The sequence below is a fragment of the Cebidichthys violaceus genome, unplaced genomic scaffold (genome assembly GCF_023349555.1).
Source record: "Cebidichthys violaceus isolate CVI_PGR_0920_01 unplaced genomic scaffold, fCebVio1.0.p SCAF_4, whole genome shotgun sequence".
In the NCBI taxonomy this organism is placed as follows: domain Eukaryota; kingdom Metazoa; phylum Chordata; class Actinopteri; order Perciformes; family Stichaeidae; genus Cebidichthys; species Cebidichthys violaceus.
The window spans coordinates 15,611,481-15,629,681 of record NW_027176594.1 but is presented as its reverse complement, the minus strand read 5'-3'; the positions used below and the strand labels follow the sequence as shown (position 1 = coordinate 15,629,681).

General features: G+C 40.4%; 2 protein-coding genes across 7 annotated transcripts; both read right to left on the bottom strand.

The window, feature by feature from the left end:
• Positions 1 to 375: 375 nt before the first annotated feature.
• rhot1b (ras homolog family member T1) lies at positions 376 to 12,241 on the bottom strand. 2 transcript variants are annotated; one of them, XM_068727157.1, is made up of 20 exons: positions 11,901 to 12,241; positions 10,846 to 10,904; positions 10,607 to 10,688; positions 10,414 to 10,457; positions 10,265 to 10,318; positions 10,104 to 10,156; positions 9,550 to 9,658; positions 8,040 to 8,141; positions 7,762 to 7,860; positions 7,553 to 7,661; positions 7,239 to 7,359; positions 6,625 to 6,709; positions 6,065 to 6,210; positions 5,617 to 5,717; positions 5,280 to 5,410; positions 5,012 to 5,095; positions 4,242 to 4,364; positions 3,961 to 4,163; positions 2,350 to 2,472; positions 376 to 1,644 (listed from the first exon to the last, which is right to left on the bottom strand). In XM_068727157.1, exons 1-20 carry the CDS (start codon positions 11,935 to 11,937, stop codon positions 1,527 to 1,529), a joined length of 1,983 nt encoding a protein of 660 aa, XP_068583258.1. In that variant the 5' UTR covers positions 11,938 to 12,241; the 3' UTR covers positions 376 to 1,526. The 2 variants fall into 2 exon arrangements, with proteins under 2 accessions (XP_068583258.1, XP_068583259.1); XM_068727158.1 differs by lacking the exon at positions 2,350 to 2,472.
• A 939-nt stretch (positions 12,242 to 13,180) lies between these two features.
• On the bottom strand, positions 13,181 to 17,363 carry LOC137884878 (arf-GAP with dual PH domain-containing protein 2-like). 5 transcript variants are annotated; one of them, XM_068726951.1, is made up of 11 exons: positions 17,112 to 17,360; positions 16,644 to 16,774; positions 16,113 to 16,204; positions 15,786 to 15,868; positions 15,547 to 15,659; positions 15,277 to 15,423; positions 14,833 to 14,916; positions 14,672 to 14,734; positions 14,413 to 14,490; positions 13,945 to 14,173; positions 13,181 to 13,850 (listed from the first exon to the last, which is right to left on the bottom strand). In XM_068726951.1, exons 1-11 carry the CDS (start codon positions 17,197 to 17,199, stop codon positions 13,822 to 13,824), a joined length of 1,137 nt encoding a protein of 378 aa, XP_068583052.1. In that variant the 5' UTR covers positions 17,200 to 17,360; the 3' UTR covers positions 13,181 to 13,821. The 5 variants fall into 5 exon arrangements, with proteins under 5 accessions (XP_068583052.1, XP_068583055.1, XP_068583054.1 ...); XM_068726954.1 differs by lacking the exon at positions 17,112 to 17,360 and adding an exon at positions 16,846 to 16,857 and having other exon boundaries at positions 16,644 to 16,689; XM_068726953.1 differs by lacking the exon at positions 17,112 to 17,360 and adding an exon at positions 16,846 to 16,857 and having other exon boundaries at positions 15,547 to 15,654; positions 16,644 to 16,689.
• Between the last annotated feature and the right edge of the window lie 838 nt (positions 17,364 to 18,201).

The following is an 18,201-nucleotide window of genomic DNA, read 5'->3' as shown; positions in this document are numbered from 1 at the left end:
CAAGTGAGCCACTGGTGATATTTCTTTCATGCAATGCTGCCCTCTTGTGTCCGTACCATTGTTGTTCCTTACAATTTGAATTTACTAAATATAAACTATAATCTTGTTAGAACAGGATAAAAAAATAATTTAAATAAAAAGTTGATGTAGTGGTGAATCATCAGCATATTAAAGAAGCTCTGACGGTCACAAATAATTTGCAAAGCTTTCTTTTCGAAACTTAAATAATACTGTTTGCATCACTGTCCCACAGCTGTTAAGTGAAAAACGCAAAAGAGACAAATTACCGTAGTGTATTCACACGAAAGCAGGCCATTACGTGGCTAAATCTTTAAATCTCTTGGAAACTGAAAGTAAATTCCATCACACCAGATGTCATACAGATATTTGTTTATTGTAAACTTTTGGAAAGGCAGGGCTGAGTGAATACATCACACTGAACCAATTGTATGGAAATTAACATTTAGGGCCACATTATTGCATTTTGTGCGATCAGCCGAGGTGAGCGGGAATCCCAACGAGGGCTGTCAAACTTAATCATGACTCTTTTTCCTGTCAATAAACTTTACTACTACAATCCCTGGATTATTGGGAGATGGAAAGCAATGTGGAGAACTTGGCATGGTGGTTCTTTTGTACAGTAAGTCTTAAAACGCTGAAACGTGATCGGAAATTCAGAAGCATGCAAATACAAAATGTACAGAGTGAATGTTAAGACACACACACACACACACACACACACACACACACACACACACACACACACACACACACACACACACACACACACACACACACACACACACACACACACACACACACACACACACACAAAGTGTGCATCCAAGTGTTTAGGCCTTAAAGGCAAACGGATTCATGTCATTGTGAATATCAATGCGTTTGAATGTTTGTGTGAGTTCATAACCAGGCTGTTGAGCTAATTATACCTTTGCATTCAGTGTTTTGAGTTTGAATCAGACATGGCTCTTTTGAACAAAGACAAACAAATGTACAGTCTACTATAATATATATACTATTTACACACTCTAATAAAAGCATCAGTATTATTGCAAACCTCACATATCGCAATCCCCATTACAGCTGAACTTGATTTCATTTCAGCAAGCAACCAAAAAACAGCTATGTGCGTATGCAACTCCTTCATGTTAGTCACTACAGCTCATCAGCAGCTTACTCTCATTTTAATATAAATATAGATATACTACTTTGCAAACATTTGAAAACAAACAGATTAAGGAAATTAGCAATTTTAGTACAAAATTAAATATTGTTCTGTTTTTATTCCCATGAAGAGAAATTGACAATGGAATGAAAATGCAAAGAAACAAATGTTTGCTACGGTAAGCTTTGACACGTTTTCCCTTCCCACCATAACAAAACAATGACAGATTTTCAGTAGATTTTCGTTTACTAAATACAAGATGGACAGCCTAATGTCGTGACAGGTCAAAATAGCTCTATATGTACCATGGGGGTAAAGAGGGTTGGACCCGGGTGCCCGAGAATCACCGTGGTTTGAGCAGCACCCTGTACATGGCGAAGCCCAGCACGGCAAAGACCGAGGCCCCGACGCTCGCTCTCAGCCAGAAGGTCGAGCTCTTCAGGTCTGCTTGGCTTACATGTCTGTTAAACAGAGAGAGAGATGTAAATATAAACAATACGACAATAAAGAGTACAGAGGTATAGAGACGACGTGTTGCTGGGGAGGAAGATGTGAAAATAAATAAGACGAACCAAAAGAAAATATGGATGAAATGACGGAGCAGGGATGCAGCCTTGACACATGCTGAGAAAAAGCCAGTCAAACAGATGACGGACGTGCAGGATTATAGTTATGACATGAGACAGCGAGACCAGAAATTAGCTGTGACATCTCTGTTAGATGAGACGGCTGAGGCACAGTGAGACGAGCAAAGACGACAACAACAAGGAAGTTGACACCGACGGAATAACAATGAGACTGAGATCAGAATAGAAAAGTACAAGCTGTCAATCCCACTGCAGTACAGGAAGCCACATCAAACGGAAAATGAAGACATCAGAAGGCCTTCTTAAATGGATAATGACAAAGTCAAAAGGACTGACGGCACAAAAGAAGGAGTAAAAGGAGATATGTGGCAGGAAATTATGATGTGGAAAATGCGCGTGACATTCTATTCTAAAGTCGGTGTCTAAAAATACAAGTTTGCAAAAAATGGAGAAAAATTAGGAGAAATGAATGTGACAAGCGTGAGGCGACGATGTCGACCAATCAAGAGACCGGTCGGGTGTAAAGAGAGGGTTGTATATATAAAAATAAAAAATAAAAAAAATAAAAAAGGTAAGGACCTTCTGAGTACAACGGCGTAGAGTTTGGCCCTGACCGTCTGCAGCAGCTCAGAGTTGAGGAAGTTCTGACACAAGCAGAAGGTGCACCGGTTACAAGTGCACATGCAGCGCAGCCGAGCGTGGCTGAGGAGAGATACGGGGAAGACAAAACACCAACACGCAGTTTAGATTTTAAAACACACAAGAGGAAGAAAGGCAAGATAAAGAGATTTAAGAGATTTAAGATGCCACCAACAATGAATGAGTAGCATGTGGCTCATCGCCAGGGAGCCAGAATCCACGAACGACAATGAAAACAGATAAACCTTAGATTAGGTCCCTCGATGAGATGTAATGGGATTAACTAACCATTGGAAGAAAGAATCAAGTACACTAATATAATCCCTGGATTATTCTCAACAATACAGTTGAATAATGACAATACATCTTGAATGTGTGATGTGCAGAGAGGCACCGTAACCTGACTGACTGCAGGAGTGTGAGCCCCTGGGAGAGATCAACATTACTGCACAGCAGGGAAACACGTTTACTCACAGAGCTCAACACTGTGCCATCAGAGAATGAGAGCACCGCGTCCAGAGGGCAGTGCAGTGGATTAATGTAGACTGAAGTGCATCACGTCTGATACCGGCACTTATCAGTAGGAGCATCCCCCAGAGGGAGCGGCTTTATCCACAGACACTCGCTCAGCAGAGCTTTGTGTTTAAACTGTAAACTAGCACATAAGGTGGACTGCAAAAGAAAAGAAAAAAAGGCTTCCCATCTGCACACAGGATTTCCTGACATTTATGACCCAACTGCAGAAAGAACTGCAATTCCCTTATTTACACACTATTAGGAACAATAGTGAGTGATGTATGGAAGCCCTGAGACAAAAATTCTGGTCATCCATTTTCAAAGTCTGATCTAAATAGTTCATTCATGTTTTCTTCCAGATGAGTTTTAATTCCTGCATGCGCTCTAAACACAAAAGTACATATAGTGTGTGTTAGAAAGTTTCAGCCTCTTGTGGCTGAAATCAGTACAACAACAATAAACACTTGAAGTATTAAGTAAAGTTTTCACAGATAACATCTTTTTTAAAGAACAAATAAAGATTATCCTGGTAGAATCTATTTTTTCACCCGTTCTGAATTCATAAACACAAAAGAGAAAACAATTTAGATCTTAAAATCACCAGAATTCTTTTTTTCTTCTCCCACTTCAGTAGTGATGATTTGTACCAACTATCATACAGTATCCTAACATCATAGTTCTTAATGAGCTGGTTGCTTTACCAACAAGAAATGTGAGCATTATAGAATCTTTATCTTTGCTTCGCTACAACTAATGCAGTAAAACACAACCTTCATGACCACAAACTACATCCCCCACAACTAAACAGTGTAACCTTCATGAAGGTAGCTTTTATTGGATTACCCAGCATCAGTTTTAGCTAGGTGTATAGCTCCTATAGTCCTGCTGTGACTTTAGAACATTTTAAACCAGAAGGTCGGGCCTATAAGCAGAGAGAAAATGGTAAAACTTGAGTTCTACTTTGCTTGGGCACCTAAAGTGCAAAAATGCCAAGTGCAAGTTCAACAAATCTAGATCAAGCGTCTCCATACTTACGGGTACATGGCCATAGTGGTCAGTTTGGTGTAGATGTCTCTGCTGGGCGCTGCTGCAGTGTTACAGGTGAAGGACTGGGGAGGTGGCATCTTGTGTCTCCTACAGAACTCCAGAGGACTGCAGCCGTACATCTGTTTGATCTCGGGCAGGTCTGACTTTGCCGCTATCATCATACATGGGACCTTGCTGTCCATGAAGTATTGCTGAGGGGGGAAAGAGAGGGGTTAAGGCGCGGTTAAGGTGCAGTTTGCCTTTTTGATGTAATGTACGCACAGTTTTACCTTGAAGACTTTGGCGCAGTAATCAAAGGAGTACGGGTTGCTGACATCATAGACCAGGCAGACAATGTCACAGGCCAGATCGGCATCAGACAGATAGTCGAAGTCAGGGAACACTTCATGAAGCTGAGAGGAGCGGAGGTGGAGAGAGTCAGAAGACCAAGGCCGAGTTTTAACAGTTAGTCACATGTCAGATAGTTCCGGTACAGATCCGGTTTACAACCACGGCGTTTAAAAAAAAGAAAAAAAGTTGTCTGTGAGTGCCGACAGAAACAGAGTCAAGCTGATTGTTTCTTTGTGGGCGCCAGCACAGGGAGTGTCTGTGTGTGAAGATGTTATTCAAATACAAAAAACAAGTGCCAACAGAGAGGAGTGCAGTTGATGCATTAGGTGCTCGAGTAAAATACAACTATGTTTCAACTTGCTAATAGTATTTCAACCATTGCACTTTCATTGCTAAATGTGCCATTCAATGTGTTTGCCTAAACAGTACACAAACAAGTTGCCATATTTCATTCATGAATTGCAAACACAGCAGGCTTGCATGTGCTTTCAGTGGTAGTGCACTGGTAAAAGCATTGGGTGAACATGATAAGAAGATTAGATGAACAGCCAGGTAAGCACAGCCAACCTCAGGCTGGTTCTCAGTTCAGTTTACCACCTCCTGATAGTGGTACATATACCTATAAATCATGTCTTTGATATGAATATCATAAAATATTAAATAATATAGCATGCAAATTTAAGTAACAAGGGGTAGCTATGAAACTCACAAGAAGGTATTTCTCCTGGCCGTAAACATAGGTGGTGCTGATGGCATAGTAGGATCGGTGTTCCTCTCTGATCGTTTTTTGGCGCTGGGAGGAGAAAAGAGACGTCATGTAAAAGCAGATCAGGACATGAAACTGACTGTAAACTATGATTGAAAGCAGCAGTGGGCAAATTCTATTTGAGTCTGTGTTGATACTTCTCCCATTTATAGAAGAATGAGAAGTATGTTGTGATAGTGTACATCTGTAATCCGGTTTTACTTCTGTTTACCGTGTGGTTTCTACCCAGGAACGCTTGCAGGAAGCCGCTCTTGCCGCTGCCGATGTCTCCAAAGACATTACAGCGGAAGACGCTGCGCTGGGTCTGCTTCTTCTGCAGGTCAATCTTCTTAGCTCTGGTCACTGCGCAGGGGGGGGGGGGGGGGGGGGGGGGGGGGGGGGGGCATTAGAGGATCAGTTCAGACCGCTGCTGTACACAACACACGTCAGTCAACAGCAACATTCAGATTTAACTGCCGTTTCAACTGTCCAATGGTTGCTGTTATGACAGTGTTGATTTACTGTTATAATGTTTATGTCAGATATGTAGATGTGATGGTGTAATTCACCTGTAATTCCTGATGCTTGGGACTCCTGCTCAGCAACTATTGAGTAACCGAGGTAACCCAAATACTCCAGGCATCGTTGGACATCCAGATACGTTGTTAACCTGAACAAAAGTTGAAGGCAAAAGATTCAAAACGAGAGATTAATTAAGTAAAGAAACCAAAGTGACTGAGATTGTGTTAAATACATACGCAAAGGGAAATACTTGAACATTGGTGTTTTCCTGATACTGCTGAAAAGTTCATTATATACTAAAAATAGTTGAAAGCCACTGTGTGTAAAATTCTAAGTCAATTTGATAGTGTTTTTTGTATTTTTTCTTTTAGGGTGATGGCGTCATAAACATATGGCAACAGACATTCTAAGCTTTGTTCGAAAACCTAAATAGAAGCTTTGAATGTAAAATAATAACATTGTGCACAGCCCTAAACTTAACTAGTCGCCACTTACGTCCACTGGGAGAGATATCCCTGGTAGGTGATCCAACCCTGGTCATTAGTGCAAACTGTATTATTGACATCTGGACCCCAGGGCATGTAGGGGAAAACTTCAAACAGGTCCCTCGTCTCCTCCGGTGACAAGGCACAGTCACGGTCCTGATAAACGCATAAGTCGGTTACTGTTCAGGTGGGCCACTACGGCAAACTGAGGACAAATGGTTGCTCAGGCCAGGAAATATTTCCCTTAAGTTTGCCGCCTGTTATCTCTACCCGAGTAAACAAACATGATGGACTGGAGCACTCATTCGCAGTTGGACATTAATCACTACGACAGAGAGCAGATCGTGGGACAAGCCGCCACTTTCACACTTTGACTTTCACTCTAACCTCGCGGCTAATTCTACCATCAATCCCTCCTCAGTGACAACACGTTAAGTCAAGCCTCAGCAGGTGGTCAGCGTTGGCTATGTGGGTGTATTTTGGTTTTGCGCCGTACTGAGCAGCTGTCTGTGAAAGCCTCTCCGGGGCAGAGGGTAAAGTAAATGCAGGACGGGGTTTACAGGATTGTACCTTGTCATGTTTGTCAAAGACGCTCTGGAGGAAGAGGTAGGCATTGTGGTTGAGCTCTGTGGTGGAGTCTGGAGGGAGCTTCAACCTAGAGACAAGGAGATTCATATATATATATATATATATATATATATATATATATATATATATATATATATATATATATATATATATATATATTATATATATATATATATATATATATATATATATATATATATATAATACACACAGATAGATAAACACAGAAAACATTTCAACACAAGATAAGAGGATAAATGTTATACTTTGCTTAGTAGTCCTCAGTAGAAATATTAGTAAGTGAGGTGAAATTGTGCATTTTAAATCTACATATTAATCCTTTCTTCCTCATTACTACAGTGTTATGTAAAGTACTGAATCTATTACCTCCTTCAAGGGCTTAACAATGTTGACAGTTTAATCAAAATGAGCAAAAAAGAAGAAGAAGATGTTTAAATTGAACCAAAAAGGGAGCATTGAGTTTGAGGAAAGTACACTATTACCCTTGAAAGAGTAATAGTGAGTCCCTAACCACAGTTAAGAAATAATGAGGCTCTTGATAAGGGTGAATAAACAAGAAGAAGACTGAGACTCACGGAGGGAAGAGGTAGTCCTGATTTAACTCCAGGTCGTCGTCGTACCCAAACCTCCTCAGCACTGTCCACGTGGTTTCATGGCGTCCTCGCTGGATGAACAGAGTGTGGAGGAACAGGAAGCCTGGAGGAGAACATCACAATCAGGAATAATGTGACCAGAGATATGAGTGTGTGTGTGTGTGTGTGTGTGTGTGTGTGTGTGTGTGTGTGTGTGTGTGTGTGTGTGTGTGTGTGTGTGTGTGTGTGTGTGTGTGTGTGTGTGTGTGTGTGTACACGTAAATGCGAGGAAGAAAGGCCGATCCGTGCGTTCCTACCTTTCAGAGTGAGTCCGTTGTCACACACTCCGTCACTCATATTCTTCCTCACCACATTTTTCACATCCTCCAACGCCTGAGACTCCAGCGGGGTGTTGAAGCATGTCCGCTGTGAGCGATCAGACAGTCACATCATTTTTTTGGTTTATTTATTAATTAATAAACCCATTGTTAACTTTGTCAGCTACAGCAGTCATCAGTCATCTCACCTGGAAGAAATTGAGCTCGTGATCGTTGAGAATCCCATCATTGTCCAGGTCAGACACTTTGAAGATTCGAGTCAGGGCTTTGATGCAAAGTGGCTTCATCTGGGAATCAAAAGGGCAAAATTAAAAGTTCCTTTAACAAAATGATTTTGTTATTCACCTGCTGACATTCGGTGATGTATTCCTCTTTCACACATAACTCTCTCAGATGGAAATTCATAAAAAAAAATTTAAAAAATTCTGACAACCACAGAGTTCACACAGTGTATTTCTGCTCTTACGTCTTTTCTCTCGGGACAGTAAAGAGGACCTGTGGGGTGAAGGACTGCCTTTTGGGCGTAGTAGAACAGCTCTGAGATGTTCTTCAGGTTCTTTGCTGAACACTATAAACAAAAAAAATAAGAAGGGGGTTTGGTCATAATGTACATACATATAAACTATTTACCAATATGCTCTACAACACCATGTAAATACCCTTTTGGCATTAAAACACCTTTGCAACCCTGTGAAAATACAGTGTCCTGGCAAAGCTCGGCCATCCCTGTTTATGAACCTGTCTCTGTGTGTGTGTGTGTGTGTGTGTGTGTGTGTGTGTGTGTGTGTGTGTGTGTGTGTGTGTGTGTGTGTGTGTGTGTGTGTGTGTGTGTGTGTGTGTGTGTTGGAGCCAAGTCAGGGTATTAACACACGGGATCTGTCTGAGCGACAAGCCTGGTTTAATTAACCAGTCTGAAAAAAAACATTGAGTTCAGGTCACGGCGGGTGTCAAGTATTTAAATCCTCTTTTACAATTGTTGTGCTTCCTCGTTGTATGGAATTTATGACTTCTGGTGACTAGTAGTTCTTTTGATTACCAATGTTGATGCACTTATTGTAAGTCGCTTTGGATAAAAGTGTCTGCTAAATGACTGTAATGTAATGTAAATGTAATGTTGTAAACACTGAACAGGAGCAAAGAAATAACGGCTTTCATGCAAAGTAGAAACTAGAATCGTCGCGTCGCCGTTGTTTGCCTTCAACAATCAGTAAAGTTGCAGTTTACATCCATGTCTGTCCAAAATGTCATCATATTTGACATTCGGGTGAAATTGTCATATTTAGCATATGAAGTCTTGTGTTATGGACCCAAACATGTGACCTTTGACCTCTTTGACAACTTCAAAACTTACATTACTGACAACAGCTGACAATTCAACACAGTGTTTTTAGAAAAGCACGTGTTCAGTTTGGTTCACAGCGAGGATCATAAACATGTAGAACAAAATGTCGTAAAGGGCTTTGCTTATAGTTAAAAACAATGTAACTCCAGTTATTGAGATATTCATGTTTTTACACCAATGTAAGTGTCTTCAGTGGGCTTAAATAAAGTAAAAACAATGTCTGGATGTTAACTTAAGAACAACCCTGTTACTCTTGGCTCCTAAAATGTATCCACCCAACAGTTATTGTTGAACAAACTTCTTCCCCTCTTTACATTTCGTTTAATAATGATGGAAGACATTGATTTCCATTTGTGTTTACGTCCCTTTCGACTTGGCGTACCGAGCAACACATCCATAGTCTGTCTGTGGTCTGAACCAACAGCATTGCATTACTTGAATATGGAAGCATTCATCAGGCAAATGTAAACAGACCAGCACTCTCGCAGCATTAACTGACATGTTTTACTATTCAGGAACAGTAGGACGAGTAAACAGAGCCACCTCTCTCTCTCTCTCTCTCTCTCTCTCTCTCTCTCTCTCTCTCTCTCTCTCTCTCTCTCTCTCTCTCTCTCTCTCTCTCTCTCTCTCTCACCTCAACGCACGTCTCTATCTCACTGTGCCGGTTCATGATGGGCAGTATGGTCTCCATACTGCTGTGTTCCACCAGGTCAGACTTGTTCCCCACCAGAATCAGAGGAACCCTGAAGCACACACACGCACAAACTCAGCATTTCATTTACAAGAATAAAAACACGAAAATCTAACAGTAACCTTTTGTTTTGTGCAAAAGAACACTTTTCTTTTCATGGATTTTTTGTATTTTCCCTCTCAGAAAAGCCGTGACTCATTCCACCGTGAAAACAGCTCAACACAAAAGGGAGAATAAGACTGAATCTGCTGGTTTGAAGAAAAAAAAAAAAATGCTGCATTTCCATTTCAGCTCTCTGCTTACAGAGAAGCATTTGTGAGACATTTTCCACCCTGTGACTGAAAGTCACCACTTCAAACCCGACCAGAAGGACTCCATGACTGGCCTCTTTCTACAGAAAACGGTCGTTTGCAGAGAAATTGAGATATAGGCGCCCTCTTCACCTCATATTTCATTATCCAAAAGGAAAACAGAGTTATTTTTAGACGAGTTCACACCTGCTGTCCTTGTCTGTGTTCTCAGTAATGAGGGGGATCCAGTGGCTCGTCACCTGTGGGAAACAAAGAGGCAGAGAAGATTCAAATGTGTGCCACAAGTCACACAAGTTTTACTGTTCAACAAACCAATTATGGAAATGCGAGGCGCAGTGGTAGCTCACCTTTTCAATGGAGGTCTTGTTGTTGACAGAGTAGACAATGCAAATCACATTTGCCTATGAGAGAGACCAACACAGACACACATTAGGTTTACAGCTGAACTCAGCATTTCGCTCGAGGGTTACCAGGGAAGCACAGCGCACTGACTGACCTTGGAGATCTCCTGAAACAACTGCTCATCGGTCTGCTCGGCCTCTGCAGGACAAAGATGTGTGCACTACAGTTAAAACCAGGAACTTCTTTCTCAATGTGGCACACAAATACACAACTTTGTATATGAATGATTTCACAACATTCAATGCATTTGAATCCTAAAGAAAGAAACAGCCGTGGGCTTAACGTACCTGAGTAGTCCACAATGTGTGTGGGGACTCTCTCTGGTGTGACATCTGCAGGTATGGTGATTTCCTCAGCTCGGTAGGGAACCTGGGATAAACGTGAACATGTCTATAAGATACGCAGACACGTTTACAACCAGTCACAGGCACACATCAATGGTGTCAAACTCCACAGAGGCATCTATTAAGTTCGAGGCATCATCAAGGTCTCTCCAACTGCTGACGTAATAATCATTTATCCTCACCACTGTGGGGAACTCCTCGCTGACCAGCGACATGATGAGAGACGTCTTCCCCACTTTGGCTGTCGAAGGAGGAAGAGGAGTGAGAGTTCAGTGCAAATGAGACAGATTCTGAGCAAACACGCCACCGCATTTGCTTCCAAACTCAGAACAATTCATTCAATATTGTAGCTTTGGGGGACATCATTTATTGATTTAACATGAAAAATGAGTTATTGCATTTAACAAGCTATTCAAGCCATGTGACTGGGACACAGATTTCCCATTATGGACAACACAATCGCCACTTTTTTTCTATCTACCACCAGCCTTCTCCATGTCTTCCTAATACTTGTCCAGTAAAATACAAACTGTCCTAAAACATGAGAAAACAACATAATTCTGAAAACATAATTCTTCTTCCTGTGGAGAAACACACACTTTCTTTAGGTGGATAATAAAACTCTCTTTTCCATCTGGAGGTCACTTCCCAAAAACCCCCCCATCATATTCCATGAATTCATTGACCAGAGAAAACTAAGATGTCAGATGTCACCTGACAAAGCAGGAGTTTAAAATGGCTTTCTTCTCAGGAGTAAAATTATATAACGTTACATTTCTTTGGCTTTGCCGGAGAAACAAAAAGGATCTCTGCAGACTATAGTGTTTTCACTACATGGGACAATAAGCTTGCAATATCTTTTTCAGAGGTCGACAACCTAAACATCCATTTGGAAGGAGCAGCCTATTCCTAGTCTACATTCAAGATACTATAAAGTGACTGCGGATTGTCGCGTAATGGGCAAATTAAATATCTACCACCTGGTTTAGAAAGCTATGGCTGAAGCAGGGACTTTATTTTGTTCCTGCCTAGGATATGCAGCAATAACACTAATTTACAAACCGAATAACGCCGTAAAAATACCAGAAGTTAAAACAATAAGGACGAGTGAAGTGAGACATCATGAGACAGGGGTCTGGTTGTCAGAAGTCCTCGCTCAGCTGGCAGCACCAGTGCAACGTGAACACTGACGCTGCAGACCTAAACACTGTCAATGAAACGTTATAGCTTTACTTACGCTCTCCCACCAACAATATCCTCACGTCCTTGCGCATCCTCTTCAGCGTCGCGGAACTCGGTTAACTGGCTCGTGTTGAACATTTACGCTCCTGTGTGGATGAAGGAGACGAGCAGCCAGCGCTCCTCGGCCTGGCTCGCTTGCTAATGGCTACATTCGCATGTCAGCTCCGGTTTACACTGGTTCACAACAGACGGTAGGTGCACCGTTCACACAGCTGTACAAACCGTTAGATATGCGGGATACGGACACGGTGTTTTCACGAAACTCCACCTGCGAGGCAGGAGTCAGTCATGCAGTCACTGCTGCTACTGTGTTGAGCCAGCTAATATCCACTCAAACCTGACTGGTAGAGCATCAGAGGGCGCTCGTGCTTTATGCCACGCCCCTTCTGACTGTGATGGGCGAGCAAAGATCGTATATTAGTAACAGAATCACATAAAAAACTAAAACTCGCCCATCCATCTACTCCGATGATCCAGTCGCGCAGGTGAGAGCGTTTGCAGTATATGTATTTTTTTAATGAATACAATATAATAAAATTGTGACTTAAAATCAGTGGTGTAAGAAACACTCATATTTTTCTAAGTAGCAATTACGTTTTATAAAAATGTTTTGAAACAAATTAAAGTCACACTCAGCTCCCACTTTGGGATCGGTGAGGTCTAAAGAAGCTTTCGAGAACCTCCAGGGAACATTCCCTTAAGTGTCGTTGTAAGAACCCAGAAAGAACATTTCCTGAATGTTCTCTAAAGGTTCTCGAAAGGGTTTGAAAACCCTTTTAAAATGTTCAGGGTTTGTTCCCTGAAGGTTCTCAGGTTTGTAAACCTTTAGACAACATTAAGAGAACCTTCAAGGAATGATCCCTGAAGGTTGTGTAAAGGTTCTCTGAAGGGAACGTCCCCTTAAGGCTCTCTGAACGTCTCAAAAACAATCTTCCTAAAACCTTAAGAGAAGCTTAAGACAACATTTTCTGAAGGTTCTTTAAATGCTTTTGAGGTTCACAAAAAACGTCCGGAAAACCTTTAGTAAATGTTCTATGAACTTTTTCGGAAGCTTTTTAGAACCCTTCCTAAAACCTTTAGAGAACCTTCAGGAAATGTTCTCTGAGGGTTTTCATCCTTCGATTTTAACAGCCATCAGGTCTTCTAAAAATCCTTCCAAAGAACATTCAGGGATTTGACTTGAAATGAGAGAAGAACATGTATTTATTATTAGAGTATGTATTATTTATAATTCATCCAGTTCACTTTGAAAACTGACAATAAATGTTGTTGAGATATTATTCAATTGAACTTTCTTTATTTGATTTGACAGTCAGATGTTGACTACATACAGACATTAATACAAGACATGCTATACTTCAATATATATGGCACTAAATCACAGCACAAGTTAGACATTATTGTGATGTTGCGGACGTTTGCAATACAATTTATTAGACATTATGAAAAGCTTTCACAAAACGTAATAGACAATTAAAATCAAACAGTGTATGAAAAGAATGAAACTTGTCTTTTCAAAATGTGCAAATTGAGTGAAATATAAAATACAAAATAACTACCAAGCAATTGCAAATTGTACTTACAAACTTATTCTCGCCTTGTTTTTTTAATAAATCCAACGTTTGGTTCCAGTGTATTGAAAAAGTATTGCAAAGGATGATTTGATGTGATGTTTTTCTGGCAACGACAATGCAATAAATTCAAGCCTCTGAGCAGCAACTTCTCAAGGCGCCATCACTGACGCAGTCTGTGCAAAGTGTTGTCCGTGGTGTCGAGCAGTTGTGTCACTAAAAGTGAGACTCTGTCTCCAACCTTTTTCCTCATCTTTTGGAAACAGAAGCTTTCAGCCCTTATGTCCCAAAATTATACTTATTGCATCCTGAAGTCCTGCAAACCAACAGGTAGAACTGCTCCAGTCATTTCCCCCTTGTCATGTTGGCTTCGTCTATATCAAAGAAAGGACGGAAGGAAGGGTTAGGAGTGGGTATTCACATGTGGTAAACACTGGAAGATCCTTATTGATAACAACAGTATCTTACTCGCGTAGTCCTCTGGTGTCATAGGTTGAGCGATGACCTTTCTGAAGGCCTCCAACCACTCCTTCTGCTGCTGCTCCTGCTCGCACATAAAAACAAAATTCCTCTCCGGCGTGTGCAGCGTGACGCCGCAGTGCCACCGGGCTCCTCTCGCGCTCCGCCCGCTGCTCTCTGAAGCGGAGTAGCTATGGCTCTCCGTGCCAATGAAGACCGCACCCAACTCAGTGGCATCCTAACGAGGAAAACAAACGTCACAAAGTAAAAATGATTATGTATCGTTTCATTTTTATAATCAGGCAATTCAATATCTGCGTATTTTCCTGGAAATGTTGTCCACCTCCAAAATATTAGCTTACATTTGATTTGAAAGCATAAACGTTGTAAATATACACATACATGTAGGTGTCTGATTATTTACACAGTCACTTTATACAGACATTGTAGACTATGTGGTTGCTATCTGTTAATTACCAGTGGACTTTTAAAATATAGAAGCTTTCTGTTCATTGAGCACAGTGTGAACCACCTCTTCTTAAATGGCTCCCGATGCTGAAAACACACATATACAAATACACACACACAGCGACAGAGAGAGAGAGAGAGAGAGAGAGAGAGAGAGAGAGAGAGAGAGAGAGAGAGAGAGAGAGAGAGAGAGAGAGAGAATTGATCAGTATAAAAATGATAAATAAATCAAATTTATTTTTGTAACAAGCTCAGATAATTAACAAACCGTTGGGCCAGTTTTCTCCATGTACCCCTCCTTCAGGCACTGTCCCGTTATCTGAGGTATTAACTGTGCAAAGAGACGCAGGTAACACCGTTAACGGAACAAACGTTGCACCTGGACTTTAAAAATCTATCCAAGCTAAAGACTTTGAAATGTCGTCTCACGTCATTGTCTCGAAGAGTGGGATGTTTCTTCCGGAGGTAAGCCAGGCGTGTTGCCCGAATAGCATTGAACAAGGATACAATTACCTATAAGGCATCAGATATTGAAGAGCATATCAGGAAGATATAATCTGCATCCATGCAAGTATATGTCTGGACAGTTTCATACAATTTAGGTTGAATAAAAATAGAGCTTTAAAAACCAGGATAGCTGAACATAGAAGCTATATTTCACTACAACACATATAGATTAGTGTATGTTAATACACTACACAATGTAATTGTGTGGATTTTCTGCTCAACTTCCTTAACTGTACAACTGTATGTGTTGGTGTTCTGTTATTGTTGTGATCAATCGTTTTTGAACTTCTAGTCTTTGAGATACACCTCACTTCAGATGTGAGATTCAAATGTACTGCAAGACATTTAAGTGTAACTCCAGCTCACCTGTCCGTTCTCGTGATAAACAAACAGATTCCTTGTGTGTTTGTCGTGCACGTAGGAGATTTGCAAACCGTGAGCGTGACTGATCTTCTCTGGCTGGAAGACTGCATTAAGATCCTTCATGGAGATGATGGCTTTGGGAAACTTGGACTTGGTGTTAATGAGAGGATCGAGGAAGGATTTCACAAGATCAGAAACAAAAAGGGTATTTGACTGTAACCCATGTACGCACATACAACATTGTAGACTACATGACGATGTGGCAAAACTCACGTCCTCTTTAATAAAGTATCGGAGGGTGAAGTCTTTCCGGGACAGCAGGAAGATCCTCTTTAAAAACTGTTTGTTGTCTTTGCCCTTCTTCCATAGTGTTGACTCAAACTGGTCTAGGTTAGATACATCAAATAAATAAAAGAGACAAAGAGCAACTAAACTTCTTGTAGTATCATATTTATGAAGAAAAAAAACAATGCACAAGTAATTATTTTTATGTTAACATAATGGTTAATTACCTGAGCAATAAGCTTGCTTGTTGTTTTCCCCTGTGAATTCTCTTCTTTCATACTTTGCACGGATCCATTGATCCTTAAGAACACTACGACAAAGCATTACTGTTTCCTCATGGATGAAAGACAAGTGTTTAAATAAGTAACAGAAAATGTGTAGACCTGTCACTGAGTATGAGTCATACTGCCTGTAGTAATAGCTCCACCTTGGTACCCAACTCAGTGATTGTTCCTCTTTCTCTACCTCTCCACACCCATCCATTAAAAATACACTTCACTTTTCACTTCCATTGTGCTGACGAGGTGAGTGGAGGGCGAATGGCGGTCACTTACGTGCAGTCTTTATGTTGCGGTTGATAGAAGAAGGCAGGGACACACTTCTCATAAAGGGCCTTGGCTGCAGAATTTCCCCTCTCCCGCATGAACTGAAACCACAAGATGTGAGACACAAGAAGACACGATTCTTATCAATTCGTAGAGTTTGTAGATTTCACATTTTAATTAAACAACAAACATGTACACTATCAAAGTATACTCTTCAACAATGACCTTGTCCAAAATAGAGCATTAAAAGGGACAGCTCACCCCAAAATACAGATTTTTCCTCTACCTGCACAGCTGTTTATCAATATCAATCATAACAACACATATATATATATATATATATATATATATATATATATATATATATATGTAAGAATTTAAAAAAGTAAAAAATCATAGATAAAAAAATATGTCTACATAAGAATATTCTCCCAGTATTAAGTAGGCAGTGCAATTTTCAATATAAAAACATAAATTGAATAAATTATCATATTTTTATTAGCTATCCATACAAAATATATACAAACTTCAAAACTATACCTGTACGAGGGAATCATCCCAGAGATCCAGACGTATGGATTTCACTCTGCTGACATAAGGCAAATTTCGATGAATCCCCGAGCAATTCAGGCACACAAAGATACCAAGAGTGTAGGAGGCCCAGTCAGGCTCTGTGAGCAAAAGGAAGGCAACAACAATTATAATATATGTGTGCATGTATATACGTATAACAAGGTCATACCACAGAAAACAGCCACCACTTCCCCCTTATAAAAGTTGATTATGAGTTATGAAACCTGACTTGGCTATGAACCATGACGGAGATGGTTCTGTTAACGAACATCACGTGACCTGATGGCTCAGGTTACTGTTTATCATTCTTTTAACTTCATTAAAAGAAAACATGTTCCCTGACAGAAATCAGGTATGATGGTTTATGACAAAACATGATTGGAAATGTCGCTATCATATCAAAATATATATATTGTGATAAAGAATGTTACTCACCAGGAACACCACAGTCAGCACATATGTTGTTACCTGGCTGTCGCACCAAACCAAGCAGGATTTTGTTATTTCTGTCCAGACTGGCCATAGGTGAAGGTGGTTTGCTTCGCTCAGATTAACAATCGAGTCCTAATTAAAGAGCAACTAGGTATTAACTCCATACTGAATGCACACATGAATGGTAGAGTGCTGCTCCGCTCCGTAGCAGGTGAAAAACATCACTTCTCACTGGCCAGTGGCCCAGCATTTCCTCTTACCAGCACAGCATCATGAAGTTCATTGTTCTGCACACAAACGCTGAGGTCCAGAAATAACAGAGAAAGGAAGTGAAACTAATGTCACTGTGTAACAGGGTGACGACTTACAGAGCCTGATAAGCTAGTTTGTTGCTCACAACTGTGAGTTAAAAATAGTAAATTAAAGTGATTTAAATGAAATCTATGGAAGCCCATTTTTTACTTTTATGGATTCAAATGCAGGGTAGACATTACAAAAACTTCTCTTCACTATAGGAGGCTTCTAGATAAATACATTGAAGCAACACAAAAAAAACACTATAAAACCTCTAATAATGTATTATTTACTTGTTTTAGTATGTGAAGTTTTAAAAGGCTCTACACATTTTTGGTCCACCACCCAAACACGTTATAATTATTATTATATACCTGATTTGACCTCTCATCAGGACATGACACTAATTACAGCTTTACCTTTTTTTAATGGAAGCCACCTCATGTAAATCCCAGTAGAGCTCCATTCAATTTCAATCCAATCAGAGGTCTTGTCAGAGAGACCAATATGAACGCACTTGTGTGTTAGTACAATTGTTGTCATGTTTTCACATGCATGTAGTAGTTGTGGAAACCATCATCTCCTCTTTCAGTGGATTTGTTGGTCAACTCCCAAACCACCAACATAAAAGCTCATTTGTGTTGCATTTTTTTCCTAAAGACTGATCAGTTCAGTGGTTTAGTGAAGGTTTATGTAAGTGTGTTCTAATAACCATACCTCCATTCTATTAATATGCCAGAAAAATATCTAGTATGTCCTAATACATAGTATATCAAATACAGTTTGCCACAAATACCAG